This window comes from Harpia harpyja, chromosome Z, assembly GCF_026419915.1.
Source record: "Harpia harpyja isolate bHarHar1 chromosome Z, bHarHar1 primary haplotype, whole genome shotgun sequence".
Lineage (NCBI taxonomy): Eukaryota > Metazoa > Chordata > Aves > Accipitriformes > Accipitridae > Harpia > Harpia harpyja.
In genome coordinates this window covers 96813641-96829049 of record NC_068969.1, presented here as the reverse complement: position 1 = coordinate 96829049, position 15409 = coordinate 96813641, and the positions used below count along the sequence as shown (strand labels likewise).

The 15409-nt window shown below is 38.5% G+C and overlaps 1 protein-coding gene across 12 annotated transcripts in view; it reads left to right on the top strand.

Annotated features, from left to right (window-relative positions):
- The window catches only part of GPBP1 (GC-rich promoter binding protein 1), a 38929-nt gene that overhangs the window by 8538 nt on the left and 14982 nt on the right, over positions 1 to 15409 (top strand). For 5 of the 12 annotated variants that reach the window (XM_052776866.1, XM_052776872.1, XM_052776868.1 and 2 more), the window contains 2 exons: positions 9620 to 9739; positions 15077 to 15200. In XM_052776866.1, coding sequence (XP_052632826.1) covers positions 9677 to 9739; positions 15077 to 15200 — 187 coding nt within the window. In that variant the 5' untranslated portion in view covers positions 9620 to 9676. Of the gene's footprint in view, positions 1 to 431; positions 451 to 4872; positions 4996 to 9619; positions 9740 to 15076; positions 15201 to 15409 lie in introns of those variants that run through there. The other 7 variants (XM_052776860.1, XM_052776864.1, XM_052776861.1 and 4 more) reach the window with 3 other exon arrangements.

Below are 15409 nucleotides of genomic sequence, written 5' to 3'. Positions count from 1 at the left end.
CTGTCTTTCCTCTGTCAGCTAAATACTTGTTAGACAAGTTAGACAACATGCCCTTAAAATTGGGTGGGGACTGTCTCTGATCTCATGTCCTTGTCATCTTAAAGTTCTGCTGTGCTTTTTTCTCCTCCCTCCCTGGAGAAAGGATCAGGTTAGGGAACACTTAAATAAGATACACTTAAATCCATGGGGCTTGACAGGGTGCTCCCATGAGTGCAGAGGGAGCTGGATGATGTCATTGCAAGGCCATTCCTTATTATCTTTGAGAGGTCTCACAGTCATTGAGAGAGGCTTTTGAGTACTAGAAGAGAGCAAATGTCAATCCTGTCATCAAGAAGGGTAAGAAGGGAGGAGCCAGGGAGCTACAGGCTGCTCAGCCTCACTTCAGTCCACGGGAAGGTGGTACAGCAACTAATCCTGGAAACCACTTCCAAACACTTGAAGGACAGGAAGGTGAGTGGGAGCCATCAGAATGGCTTTATGAAGGGGAAATCATGCTTAACTAAGCTAATAGGCCTCTACAATGAGGTGACTAGTCTAGTAGATGAACAGAGAGCAATGGATGGTGTTTATCTTGACTTCAGTAAGGCTTTTGACATCATGGATGTCTTCCATGACATCCTCATAGAGAAGCTGACAAAGTATGTGTAGAGGAGAGAATGATGAGGTGTATCAAAAACTGGCTGAATGGCCAGGCCCAGCTGGTCAGGGTTGTGATCAGTGACACAAAGGCCGTTTGGAGGAAGCCATTATTGTACCCCAGGGTTCAATACTGGAGCTTGTACTATTTAACATCTTCATTGAAGTCCTGGACAATGAGGCAGAGTTTACCCTCAGCAAGTTTGCAGATGATACAAAATGGGGAGGAGTGGCTGATACACTAGATGTTTGTGCTGCCATTCAGAGGATCCTGGACAGGACAGAGAACTGGACAGAGGATCCTCAGGACATTCAGCAAAGGGAAAATGCAAAGTCCTGCCTTTGGGGAGTTGTAGCTGCATATGCCAGTACATGCTGGGTGCTGACTAGCTGGTAAGCAGCACTGCAGGGAAGGACCTGGGGGTTCTGTTGGTCAGCAGGCCAACCATGAGCCAGCAGTGCATCCTCATAACAAATAAGGCCAACATCTCCCTGGGCTGCGTTAGGAAGAGTGTTGCCAACAGGTTGAGAGGAGCTTGTCTTTCTCCTCTGCTCAGCCCTGGTGAGGCCACATGTGGAGCCCTGTATCCCATTATAGGCTCCCTGGTACAGGAAAGATACGGACTTAGTGGAGCGAGTTCAGCAAAGGACCACAAAGATGATTAAGGGATTGGAGCATCTTTCTTATAGGGAGAGGCTGATACTCTTTTTGATCTTCTAAGGAGGTGCAAGTTGGTCCTCAGTCTTTCAGAACATTCTCTGGATATTATAGTTTAATTTTCAGAAGATACTTTCCAGATTTAAAATTGGTAAGCCATCAAGCTCATATTTTTCTCATGTAAAATACTGTGAAGGTGAAAACAGTGAGGGAGACTTTATCTTTGTTAATGCTATTGATGGGACTACAAACTGTTGGGACAAGTAGACAGTACGCCCTTAGAAGAATGGTACAAGGTAGCAATTCTTTGTTACAAAGTGATGCTTAAAGTTCATAACCTTGTCTGTGATAAAGTGAAGAGTTGTGTTGTTGAGACATTCCTCCTGTAATCTGCAATGGGTGTGGAACTGGGAAAATAAAAGGTAGAGTTACATGTTTTTACACTCGAGTCTTATGAGTTGCAAAATTGTTACAGTGTTTATAACTAAATACATTAAAGATGCGGTACTAAATGCATTTCCTCTAGTTAGAGCTATTTAAACCAAATAATGAAAATAGTTTCAAAAAATCACAGCATGCATATTACCTTATAGGCCACAGCCCATTCAGGATTCTGTACTTTAATAATCAGGCTCATTTTTTCTTATTTGACTTGTTTATAGAAAACAAAACATGGAACTAAAATTCAGAATGCTTTGATTACATCTGCTTGCTCTGCTCTTTGCCCTTGCAATATCCCAAAAGATAATTTCTTTCCCACCCCATCCCTCTGCCTCCATCCCCTGCCATCTGTGGGCTCTCTTGTCCACTTACACAGCCAGTGTGGAGATTCCCTTGAGATGAATTCTCATGGGAATCACCTTTTCCAACTCCTGAAGAGTATTATGCACTTCCAGAGATACTGTCTGGCTATTTTTAGTGTTGTGTAAGTAGACAAATAGAGAGAGAGAGGATTTCTGATGCTGGAAAGATTTGATGAATGGAAGTGATGCCAGAAGAAATTCTGGATAAAGGATTGTCTTTATAAGGGAGCAGGAGTGATCACTTAAATTATTTTTTGTGTAACCAGTTTATTCCAGACCTCAGTAGCCTTTGTTTTCTTGATATGTTTAAGGCCAGGTTGAAGACATTTGTAAAGGAAATTACGGTCATTCCACTGTGTTAGCAGGAGCAGTGCAGAAGACATCATATGAATTTCTAATATATGAAAGAAGTGAGGTTGGATCATAAGTATTCCAGTGTTTGAGTTGGAGACTTTTTTTTTTTTAATTTTAAAGCTTTGTCAGGTCTAATTGTTTCAAGCATTTTATAGATGCCTGGCATGGAAAATAAAAGTCTAGGTCTGTCTTCTCACCTTATCCTTTTGCTCCATAACTTTTGGCAGCATGACTGCTTCCTGGTTTGGCGCTGCAGCTAAGTGAGTTAATAAATGCACCCGATTCTGTCTGTAGTCACTCTACAGTTACTCTGTGTTATGAGTCTGGTATGTGACTGCACTGTATTTCATTTTTGATGTGCTACACAGAGATACAAGCTGGACTAATAGATGCTTGCTAGGGTTCTGGACTATGCTTAGCCTGTAATGCTTTCATGCTTCACTAGTGATTAGAAACTACTGCCATGTATTGCCAGCCTGCCTATTTGGCGAAATTCTTCTGGAGTGAAGGAGGGTGAAATCTGTAACCTACACAGTTGTGGTGGCAGGAGTCCCTAATTTAGGGCAAATGGTATGAGAGTGAGCAATCATCCTTTCCCTCCCTCTCCACCCCTGATCCCCCACCCCCCTGGTGAACATGGGGCTGGGGGGGGGGAGATTTTAAAATAAATTATTTTTAGTGCAAGAAATTATGCAAATTCTATTAAAATGCGAGAAACTCTGTTAAACCCGAGATGTATTCCAGAACACTGTTTTGGATAGTTTGTTCAACTGGATCTCCTTGATCTATATATCTCATGCCCCTGTTTTATGTGCTAACTGCATGCGGGTTTTTAGCTTACAAACAAGCTTTGAAAACAAAACTTAAATGTTAGTCAATTTGGTGATTCTGTATTTTGTCCCAGCAATAGTGAACTAAAGCTTGCAGGTAATGTGAAAATTGTAATATAAGATAAAGCTTGAAGAAGCACTTTGCTAAAGTAGTCTGGAAGTAAGCTACTCCGAAAGTTCGTGAATACAGGGTGTTTTCTGCTTTTGTACCATATTGAATTCTATCTGTGTTATTGCAGGAAAAAAAAAAAAGGATTTGATTTATACTTTGGTTGTAGTGTGTGGTCTTCATGCTTAAAAAGTTTGGTTTTTAAACACTATATTGATTTCAAGTAGCAGGGGAGAGAGGGGAAAAAACTTACTGGGGAAACAGTGTTCTCATCAGTTACTGCCTAAGATGGGGAAAAAGTGGATTAATTATTACAATGTTATCTTTGTGTACATGAATTGTGCTACACATTAAACTTTTCAGTTACGATTATTAGTTTCTGACTTAGACCATAATAGAAATTGACAGGTTCAAGTATTTGTCTTAAGTCTTAAAGTTGTTCCAGAATCTTGTTCTTCTGGTCTTCAGGACTCTGTGTCCAGCCTAGATCTACTATGGTTGGTATCTTCTTGTGATTCTTACGGTGTTTTGGATTAAGTCATTTCTCTTCTTGGTGGAATTTACTCCTTCAAATATCTATAACCACTGTTTAAATACATCCTAGGTCCTCATTTTGTGAGGCAAAGCAAGCCAAGTAGTTTTCTTAAGACTTTTCTTGTCCCTGATCACTGAAGTAGTTCATTATTACACCAAGTAAAATTTTAGAATTCTGTGCTGTTATTCTAAGTGTGATTTTACTTGTATCTTTTTCTGTGATTATTTAAGAAAGAAGAATGTAGTAGTGCAGGGATGTCATGGTTTAAACCCAGCCAGCAAGTAGGCAGCACACAGCTGCTCGCTCACTCCCCCCTCCCAGTAGGATGGGGAAGAAAATTGGGGAAAAAAGAATTAAAACTCATGGATTGAGATAAGAATGATTTAATACTTAAAGTAAAATAAAATGGTATACTAACAATAATAATAATAGAATATAATAATAATACTAATAATGAAAAAGGAATATAATAAATAAACCCCAAGAAAAGACAAGAGATGCACAATGCAGTTGCCCGCCACCCGCTGACCGACGCCTGAGCAGTGATCCACACTTCCTGGCCAACTGCCCCCAGTTCATATACTGAGAATGATGTTCTATGGTATGGAATATTCTTCTGGCTAGTTTGGGTCAGCTGTCCTGGCCATGCTCCCTCCCAGCTTCTTGTGTACCTGCGTGCTGGCAGTGCATGGGAAACTGAAAAATCCGTAACTTAGGATCAGTGCTACTTAGGAACAACTAAAACATCAGTGTGTTATCAACATTATTCTCACAGCAAATCCAAAACACACTGTACCAGCTACTGAGAAGAAAATTAACTCTATCCCATCGGAAACCATGACAAAGGAAAATAGACTATACTGTTTAATATTTGATTTCTTCATTTAATTTGGTAAGCACAAGCTAAACTAGTGATAGTTGTTTGAGTTCAATTTTTGTTTTTGCAGAGTTTTGGGAGTTGACTCTAGGTGTTTTTTCTTAGCCTTTTCACAGATGTCTTGACTCCTGATTCATGCAGTGGCTTTCTGCTTCCCTTTTCTCAGCACATTGTTTCTTTTTCTAAAACAAAGGTAATATATTAAATTTTCCTGAATGCTCTTCAGCTGACACAAATAAGTTTGTTTAAAAAGTAGTGTTTCCAGCTGCTTTAATGCTGGTGAAAAACAGTTTCTGTCACAAAAGGACCTTATTGACTCAACTATAAAAAACACCATCCCAACCTTTCTTGGATGTTGGTTAAGCATACTTGGTGCAGTGTTCTTACTTCAGCTGCTAATGTGTCTCAGAGTGGATGACTGAGTTATGTTTACGACAAATCTCTTCACTGTACATCACTTGGAACCAGCTGTTCATTATTCCTTGGCATTCACTGCCTTATTATTGAAGATCATACTTCACAAAACTATAGAATTAAATTTTATGTAATTGGGTATTGGAATAATTATTGCAAGTTATCTGAAACGAAATGCTTTACAGATTTCTCTCTGATCCCCCCCAAGAAGTAACATTTAAGAACAGTTTTTTTTTCTCTGCTGTAAACTATTCTACTATCTACAACACAGCAAAACATAAATTTTATCTAAATTTATGGGCTTTGGAAGACTTTCTGAAGTCACTACACAGTACTTGAATCAGACACTAGAGGCTGTTGCTGAGATGAGAGTGAATATTTTGACCAGTCTGATTAAAGAAACTTAAAAGCATTTAAGTGTTAATAGCATGAGTGAGGGTAGCAGTATTTCAGTATCTTTCTTACCTTTCTAGAATTTTGCAGCTCTGCTTCAGTAATAGACAACCTGAGCCAAGTTAGCTTTTATGACACTTTGGTTAAAGAATGGCATATATATTTTGAGTTTGTGCTGCTAGGGAATGGTGATTTAAACATCCAGTGATAAATTTGGGGCCTACTCTTTTGTTACCAAGAGAGTTTCTGAAAGCAGTGGAATTGTGTTCGGATCTGTGGTATACCTCAGTAAGCTTACTTCTGATAGCTGTATTAATGCTGGGAGTACAACAGCTGTTTTATCAGTGTTAGTGAACAGTGGTTGATCTATTGTGTGATGTGTACCTAAAAGAAGGCTTGCTAGCAGACAAATGGGTTCTTCCTGTCTGTCAGTATAATTAAAGCAGTTTCTTGTAAATGCTTGTATGGGTGCATACTACTGACTTTCATTCTATTCAAATACTTTAATTTGTTTGTTTGTTTTGTTTTTTTTAAATATTTATTTTAAAAGTAGTCCTATGTTTCTGAAAGGCAGAAGTGTTCTTCTAAAGTACGTTGTGGATCAATGTTACTTATTTGCCTTAGTGGCTCTTCAGTCTTTGTAAAGGCAGCTCTTGTTTGATGTCAAGCTGGAAGACTGTGTCAAGTACATTTCTAAAGAAGTCTCTTCAGTATTTTTATTAATAACTTCCATCATGAAATAGAGCATACGGTTGTTAAATCTGTAGATAGTACAAATCTGAATAGAGGTTGCAAGTGCTTTGGGGGACACAGAATGCAGAAATGTCTCTGACTGCTGGGGATAGCTTAGGTAATGGACTTGACTAGCAGGAAAAAAGACTAAGGTCAGACCTGGTAGGAGGAACCTTTCTAGTGATGGGACATGTTGCAGAATAACATGGTAGTCTCAGTTGTTGACCTAACTTAAGCTGGAAAGCAAGCAAGGAACAAACTGGTGTTTGGCAACCTAGCTGATCATGAAGGGTTTGAGCATAGTAAATCCTGCCTGTGGCAGCAGATTGGTCTTGCTGACATCCCATTCTCACTTTGTGTGATCTGTTTTCAATTTACCAAAAATATCTTCTGAGAATGAAGAGTATCCTACAGCTATTGAATATTCGCCAGATCATCAAAATGGAGCTCATGCTTGTAATGAAAATGTTTTTATATTAAAATATGTTCTAGGACAAACTTCTTGGCAATGTCAGAAAGTTAGCATCTGTAAGAGTATTTATGAAGGTAGAACATGGAGTTGCCACCTTAAAGCTGGGTAGGCTATATACTCTAAAATACAGTTTTTAAAAATATGTTAATATTTGTCCTTTCCTGATCTGTTCTTTGTTTCCCAATTTAATTATGGCTAGGGTGTTTGTGCCTATTGAAAGTTAGTAAGGTTTAATAATGAAAATACTTGATTTTCCCAAGTCTAATTGCCAGACCAATAATATGTACAAGCAGATGAGAGAAAGTGTTTTCTTGACTCTGGTGGTGTGGAGGTCAGTATCCTCAACAGTTGCTTTTCTTGGTAGTCTTTAACTGTAAACCCAGTCAGGTAGTGTTCTAAAAATACATCTGTGCTTTTTTTACTGTTCTTCTTTTATCCAAACTAGCTGGAAGAATTAGGCCTGAAAGAGGTTTTTCTTTTATAGGCTTATTGAAATTTACCGATATTCTGCTGCTGACTTTGCACTCTGACTATTGTGTAGTTTTGGCCCAGGTGTCTGTCTTTACTGCTTCACTATACCCCTTTGTAGGAAAGGGATTGACTCATCTGACAGAGCAGCACTATGAAAAACCTTTTTAGAGCATTTAGTTGAAGAACTGAGAACATGAGGAAGACCTGAATCTGCTTCTAGAATAATTTTTGGAGAGAAATATACACCAAGTATCAGTGAGCTGTGGACAGGGCTCTGTAAAAAAAACACCTTTCCAGTCCTCAGATACTTGATGATCACCAAATCTTGCCTAAGCCCTTGATTTATGTGCAAAAGGTAAAAGGTAGGGATGTTAGTGAGTTATGAATAAACTCTTTTCATGGCAGTTGTATAAGCAGTAGTATTAGGAAGCTTCACTAGTTTTTTAAAAACCGTAAGATGAACTTATTAAGAAATCACATTGTTAGTGCCTTTGTTGTCCCATACCTAATAGGTGATTTACCAATAACTTGGTAATACTTCTTGGATCCTTTGTTATGTTCTTACTCAGTATAAACCTAATCTCTCCCTTTGTTTTTCAGACTGTAAGTGCCTTGGTCTGAAGATTTTGTTGTTGTGGTTGTGCTGATCTTCCAGTATTAATACCTCTCTTGATCCTTTCTAAAGATTTCATGATTCTTCTGCTTGGAGACGAGAACTGTGCCTGGGGGAAGGAGAAAAAAATTTTTTTCTTGCTGCAGTCTGCTCACATTTAATTTGCTGTTTCTTAATTTAGCATGTCTTGTATTGGTTCATCTGTAAACATATACCCTTTTCTGTTTCTATGTCATTGCTGAACGTGATTAATCACTAAAAGTGAACTTGGTTCCTGTTAGAAAGAGAAGCCATTTTTTGGATGGTTCTGTGATTCATTAGAACTTCTTTCACTTGTTTTTTAGTAGTCTGAAATAATTGGATTCTTCAGAAAATTTCTCTGGAATTTTTGTTGAGGTTAATTTAGAAGATAGTTTTGGATGACTTCAGCAAGCTATTTGGGTGTGACATACCTTTAAACTTGTCTCTATTTAATGATAGTAGACTTTGTGCATCTTACCTTAGAGTTTAACTCTGATAGCAGAGGTACCTAAAAACATAAGTGTGAGCTCACAGCATAAAAAGAAACCATCAGTTCCACTAAGTGCAGTTTAACGCTTACAAATCCGTTTGTCTTCCTTTTAGAAGCTGGAACTTTCTCATCTGTCACTGGAAGTCTGCAATGGCCTGGTTCAGGCCAGAATACAACAATAATTATCAGTTATCAAGTTCAGATTCCACAGCTCTTACTAATACTTACTCGTGTTGCAGCAACCTTAGATTAGTGAACTATGTCTATGCTGACTAACAGATCTGCACTCCGTTGTGCAGAGATGTGGAATACACTTTTATTTGGGTCTCCCTATGAAATGAATGTGGGTGTTTATTATGTTTTCACTAGCTGAATTTCTAATAGTGTGTATATCATGCTTAAAATCTTTTTGAATCACTGATGATTTTGCAGTGTCTAGCTGCAGAGCATGATTCAGATACCCTTATGATTCAGGCAATGTTTCATCCATTTTCCTTTCTGTGCTATAGTTCAGCTTTGGGTAATATAGTTCACATTTTCTTGCATTCTTTTGCTTATTGAGAGATGTTTTCCTACCTGTGGGGAGAGTGTGGGGTAGGAAACGTATTCTTGGGTTTTAATCTTAAGCCATTACTTTCTCTAGCCCATTTTCAAACTAGAGAATTTTACTGGATTTTGACACTGTTTCTGGACATGTAGACTCTCTTTTCACTTAATCTAGAGATAATACGGGGTTTGTGGTGGCCCTGAGCATCTAGTTTTTTCATAAGGAGCCTTAATATGGCCTTTGAGACTAACTTTTAGGGAATAATTAATAAAATCAGCTTCTTCTAGGAAGCTAATGAAATAAATCCTGAAATCCATTCTAGATAGTACCAGAACGTATTTCAACAAGCTAATTTTGTCACAGCTTTCTGGATCAGTCCTTGTGCAAGATGCTTCATCCCATTTGTAAGAGGAAGTAAAGGAAGGTATGTTACAGTTGTATTTTCATTATACCTGTGATATATTTGATTAGTGTGACACTTTGGTAATAAAAGCACAAATGTGATGCTATAAATGAGATGAGGATAGTTAGATTCTAAACCAGATCTGTGTGAGAAAATAATACCAGAACACAGAAGGGAAATAATGATCAAAACACCATAAGTGTAATCCTCTTGTAACATAAGCATCTGAGAAGTACTCATTTCTTCTTTTTCCAATTACAGGGACTTGCCATGAGGTGCTGAAGCCTTGTTTCATTGATTTGGAGAGACTGGACCTAAATGGCGCAGCATGACTTTGCTCCAGCCTGGCTTAATTTTCCTACTCCACCATCATCAACAAGAGTATGTTCTTTGTTTTTGTTTTGAACAGGCACTCTCATTATTAGAGCAGTCTAAATGTCATAACCTCAATTGTAGTAAAAATGCAAATCTCTATGAATAGGGTGATAACAGATGATATCTTGCTAGTCTTGTGATTTAAGTAGTTGTACTGCGGTTGTCGAGCTCATACCTCCAGTAGAGTTTTTTGCTTGAGCAGCTGAGTTCATGGAAAGAAGCATGTGCTTGGCTGTATTATCAGAGCTGCTGTTGTATTAAGGTTGCCTTCATCAGGAGTTTAAAATGAATTATTGCATTTTGTGCTAGAAGTACCAAGACAGAGGCACGTGCTTGATGTTCTTGCTTCTGATTTCTCTCTGCATCTTATAAATTTTACAGAACTGTTGTTATTTTTTTTTTTAATCACTTGGTTGATAGAATGCTTTTGAAATAGACCTTCTGACATGGCTATTCAGTTGCTGGTGGGATGCTTGTTACTACTGGTGGAGTGTGGTAATTTCAAATAGTTGTGCATCTTCACTGTTGTTGTTTCATCTAGACTGTTGTTACTCTATACAATAGGACAGTTAGCTTGGAAACAGGAAATAGCAATCTCTGAATTGTTAGGATTTGTAAATACTTGTAAATAATAGGAAGTAGTGAGTATGTCTGTCACATAAATGTTTCTTTTTTTCTGGCCTATCCTTCTACTCTTTTCAATTTGTACGAGTGCAGAGGCAGCACTGGGTATTCGAACTCCTGTGATCTATTTCCCTATTAGTAAATCTGTTGTCTTCATGATAATCTTTTGAATGTGGTATCTGTGTCTGCAGCTATGAGAGTGGCATTGCCTTACTTTAATGTATTTGTGTAAGTTTCCTGCTGTCTTTCATGTCCATGGAAAATGTTTAGCCTTTATAAACTTACAGAAATAGGCTTGTGCTATTGTTAAATGCACAGTTAGCCATCAGTATTAGTTGTGTTCCCATTGCTTTGCTTATATATGTCTACACACACACATGCATTTTTTTAGTCAAGTAGTTGAATGTCCTTATTCACAGTGCTCTATTTATCTTTCTTCTACACTGACCTACCTAGCTTCTTTGTTTATTACAGTCTGTCAGCAACTCTCAGTTGCTGTTCTGGGAACATCAGGCCTATCTGTTGCAGGATGGTTCCTGTGATCTGTTTGTTTTTATTCTACTTGACTTCTGATATATTCAACTCTTTGAATCTGTTTTTCCAATTTAATACATTTTCAACTGAAGAGTAATCAGAGCTTAGTTTAATATGGTGTCACAATTACAAAACAATCTTCACCACATATTTCAAGAACCTCCTGGAAGAGCTTTACCTGCATGCTCAAAGTGTCAATATAGCAGGATAAAAGTATGTTTCAGAACTACTCCAGTACCACTTGAATATGTCTGAGGTATGGGTTGTATTTGTCACCTCATTCCTGGACTGTGGGAAATTTCATTGTAAGCATATGTTTTGGATCCTGTTCTCTTCTATGATTCTTTGCCTCAAGGAGTTTAGATAGGCTTTCTTGCATGTCTTAAACCTCTGTAGCTGTCTGCTTTCTCCATTATAGTCTTTGTGCTTCATTGTTTGAAATGCAGCTTATTTCCTTGTGTTACCGCCTCTCTTAATGATCAGCATTCTGTAATATATAGCATGTTTGGTATTAAACACTTGCAAAGTCTTTCTGGTCCTACCTGATGTGTAGTAATTCTTAGATTACAGAATAAGGCTTGTCCTGTCATTCCTCTACAAGACAGGTCTCAAATGTTGTGGCTCCCTGTCCTGGTTTCAGCTGGGATAGAGTTAATTAATTGTCTTCCTAGTAGCTGGTGCAGTGCTATGTTTTGAGTTCAGTACGAGAAGAATGTTGTTAACACTGATGATCTCAGTTGTTGCTAAGTAATGTTTAGTCAAGGATTTTTCAGCTTCTGATGCCCAGCCAGTGAAAAAGCTGGAGGGGCACAAGAAGTTGGCGCAGGACAGAGCCAGGGCAGCTGACCCAAACTGGTCAACAGGGTATTCCATACCGTGTGACGCCACATCTAGTATATAAACTGGGGGGAGTGGGGACCGGGGATGGCTGCTCAGGGACTAGCTGGGTGTCAGTTGGCAGGTGGTGAGCAATTGCACTGCGCATCATTTGTACATTCCAATCCTTTTATTATTACTGTTGTCATTTTATTAGTGTTAACATTATCATTATTAGTTTCTTCTTTTCTGTTCTAGTAAACTGTTCTTATCTCAACCCACGAGTTTTACTTCTTTTCCCGATTTTCTCCCCCATCCCACTGGGTGGGGGGTGGTGAGTGAGCAGCTGTGTGGTGCTTAGTTGCTGGCTGGGGTTAAACCATGACACTCCCTGTCCCCTCCATTGCCTAGAATAGATTTTTATTTCTGATTCCCATGTATCAACAAAACAGCTGAAGGGAAGAGCAGATAAGAGGGATGGAGATGAAGAGGAAGGATGGGGTGAGGAAGGCGGGGTGTCTCATGTTTCATGCAGAATGGAGCTGGGGTGAGGCTATGGTATCAACAACGTTTAGACTTGAGAAGGAGAAACTGAACTCTGCCCGGTCAGTTTCTATTTCCCTGAAGAGGCACTTTTAGGAATTGCATCTTTAGGAGCCTTGTTTTCCACCCTGATCCTGGGTAGCCAAGGCTTTTCCATATATATGTAAAGGCTAGCACTGAAAAACCTGATGCCATGAAGCTGGGATTGTGAATGAGCTTTCTTATTGTCACTGATACAGATTACAGCTTGACTGAAATCCATCTCACCTATTGCTGATGATTTCCTCTTAAGTATAAGCTTTTATATCATCTCCCTGTCACTTATGTAGCAAAGCCCAGTTAAATAGCTGGGTATCCATTGCTCAGTAGCTCTCATTCAGGTCTGGAACTATTCTATTTGCATCAGTGCAGTATTGCAGTTGGGTAGATGGAAATGGGAAGTTGTTGTGAATAGTGAAGCCATTTTGGGATATGGATGAAACTTTTCATAAAGGATTGTTGTAAAACTTGTATGGGGAGATTGCAGACAGACTGGTAAACTCAGTTTTTGCAAGCTTACTTCATGTTAAACAATAAGACTACTTCTTATAGTTCAAAAATCGATGTTGCTTGCTTTTTCTTGGCTGGCTAAACCTAGTCAAATAATTTCTCAACTTCCAGAAACTGCCAATAGATTTCCTGTTGATTACAAAGTTTACTGTCATCTCTGCTACAAGAGGCTTGATAGACTGATGCCTCCATCATGTGGGGAAAATGCAAACTGCATGATATTTGCACACAATTTAGAGATTTTAGATTCATTGTATCACATACAACTCAAACATTATATATAAAATGCTGTCAGTTATACTTTGTGAAAATGTGATTGTTCTTCAAAGTTCATACAAAAAAATTAAAGTCAAACTCCAAAGGCAGTGTTAGAAGGTTGTCATATGTAAATGTGAATACATGAAGCTATCTTCTAAAATTTCATCCATGATCAACAGATCTGGAGCTTTCTGAAATTTTTGGCAGCTTATTCAAAATTTGTTTATAAGGATTTATTTTTTACTTAAATATTGAGATTCATTATGATAATTTTTTAACTACCTAGACCTTTTGATAGTTTCTTGTGGTTTTTGCTTTCTTCTTTCCAAGTTTGTCAAGGAAGTAATTCACTTCCTAGGTCTCAAATTGAAAGGGCAATCCCTTTTCATTTGACTTTTGTATGGTTTGGAAATACATGCTTTGTATTTTGAACATATCTTTTGCTTACTTGAGTTTGAATTTTAAGGAGTGAGTTTTGAACAGCACCTTGAGCTCTGCTGGGGCATTGTCAGTAGAACTTGTGTATCATTTTCTGTGTGTGATTGTCTCTTGCAGGGGCAGGAAACATGGGAAGGAGGAAATAATTTTCTCCAACATGTTTTCCAAAGTAGTTAAACCTATTACTGTGACTTCCTCCCCCCCCCCCCCCCCCCCCCCCCCCATTGATCAGTGGAGTACTTTAAATATTAGTATAACTTGATTAGATGTTAGTGGATAATAACTGTTGAAATAAACTTGGGGCTTTCATTTTCAGACATACACCATTACTACTGTACTTTTTTTCCTGAATGTTACTCAGTCTGGAGAGAGAGTGGACTTCAGGCAGCAAAGTTGATACTTCGAGTGCAGTAGAGTTGATACTCCCTGGAATCAGTAGGCTTAATTTGCTGACACAGTACATTTCCACACAGCTGTGCATTTATGCATTTGTAGCTCTTGTGGCCCTGGGAGGCATTGGATCTCTTGTACATGTGCAATACAATGGACATTTATGCACACAGTAAGTCTGCTGAGAGGGAAGGGGGCTTTGCTTCATTTACATCAAAGGCTGGCTGTGCGGCCGGGAGGTGTTGGGTAACACAGCCCTTTGCTGTGGCTCACTGGGGAGATGTGTGGTGTGAACAACAGTAAGGCTAAGCACTACTTTTGCAGAGTGAAAATGTATTCTTGAATTTTTAACATGTAACAGCAAAAGAAATGTTACAGTGTTAAAATAGTAAAGCCAGATAGAAGGAACAGGGAAGACAGCTGCAGTAAGACATGATCTTTTTTGGTTTAATTCCCTTAGGTATGAGTTCTAGTCAGGATGTATTTTTATTTCTGAGTGCTGTTCTCAATATGAGGTTTTAGTTTATAAAGTACTTTCTACTGACATATTAAAGATTTATTTCTTTAAAATATCTAGAGTGCCTATTTGTAAGCTGGTAATTTGAAGTATATTTGTGAATCTGTACCCTTTTGACTCTAGGTTTTATTTGTATTTCATAACTAGTTGCATTTGCCTTATTAAGTTATAATGGCAAGACTAATAAATTGGCCCTTTTTTGGGTACAGCTGCCTCCAGTGGAAGTTACTCCTTGCTTTCTATGGAATGCACATGTGTAGTCTCTGAACACACAAATCAAGATCCCAGACTTCTTTTCTGCCTTCCACACTGTGATCTCCTGTCCTTTCTTACCTTTTTTTATTTTTCCTCTGCTACAACACATGCCACTTGTGCTCTGTTCTGCTGCCAAAACGAAATAGACACTTGGGTTTTTTACCTTGTGTCACAAGCGTGGTCCTCAGTGCTCTTTCAGTGTCCTGGAGCAGAAGATACAGCTTCCACTTTGCTAGCCTGGGAGATGGTGACACAGCTCTGAAGATGTGCATACTTGAGGACTGCTACATTGTCTGTCATTCGAAGTCATTTTATAAATGAATTGTATATACCATGAGTAATGTGCATGTTACAGTTCTGATAATTCAGCTTTGTTATTAATCAGATATCTCAGGTCTACCACTTGTGCTCCTTTACAGTCATCACTGAACTTTGAGAAACATTCTGAAAATTTTTCGTGGGCAGAGAATCATTATGAAGCAAATTGCAGAAGACACAACTCTTCAGATGGGTTTGATCCTAACATTGGACGGCCTAATGGAGGTATAATTTAGCTTTCATGGAACATTTTGAATATGTTTACATTATTGCTGTGTACCACTCCAGCTAGAAAAGAAGTCTGATGATAATAGCTCTACTATGGTACCACTACTATGCTACTAAATTCTTATTCTGTAGTAAAATAGAGGTAACGGAAAGACAAATCTTCTGGGAGAGGATGTGATGACCAGGGGCTGGTTAAAGTAGTGTTG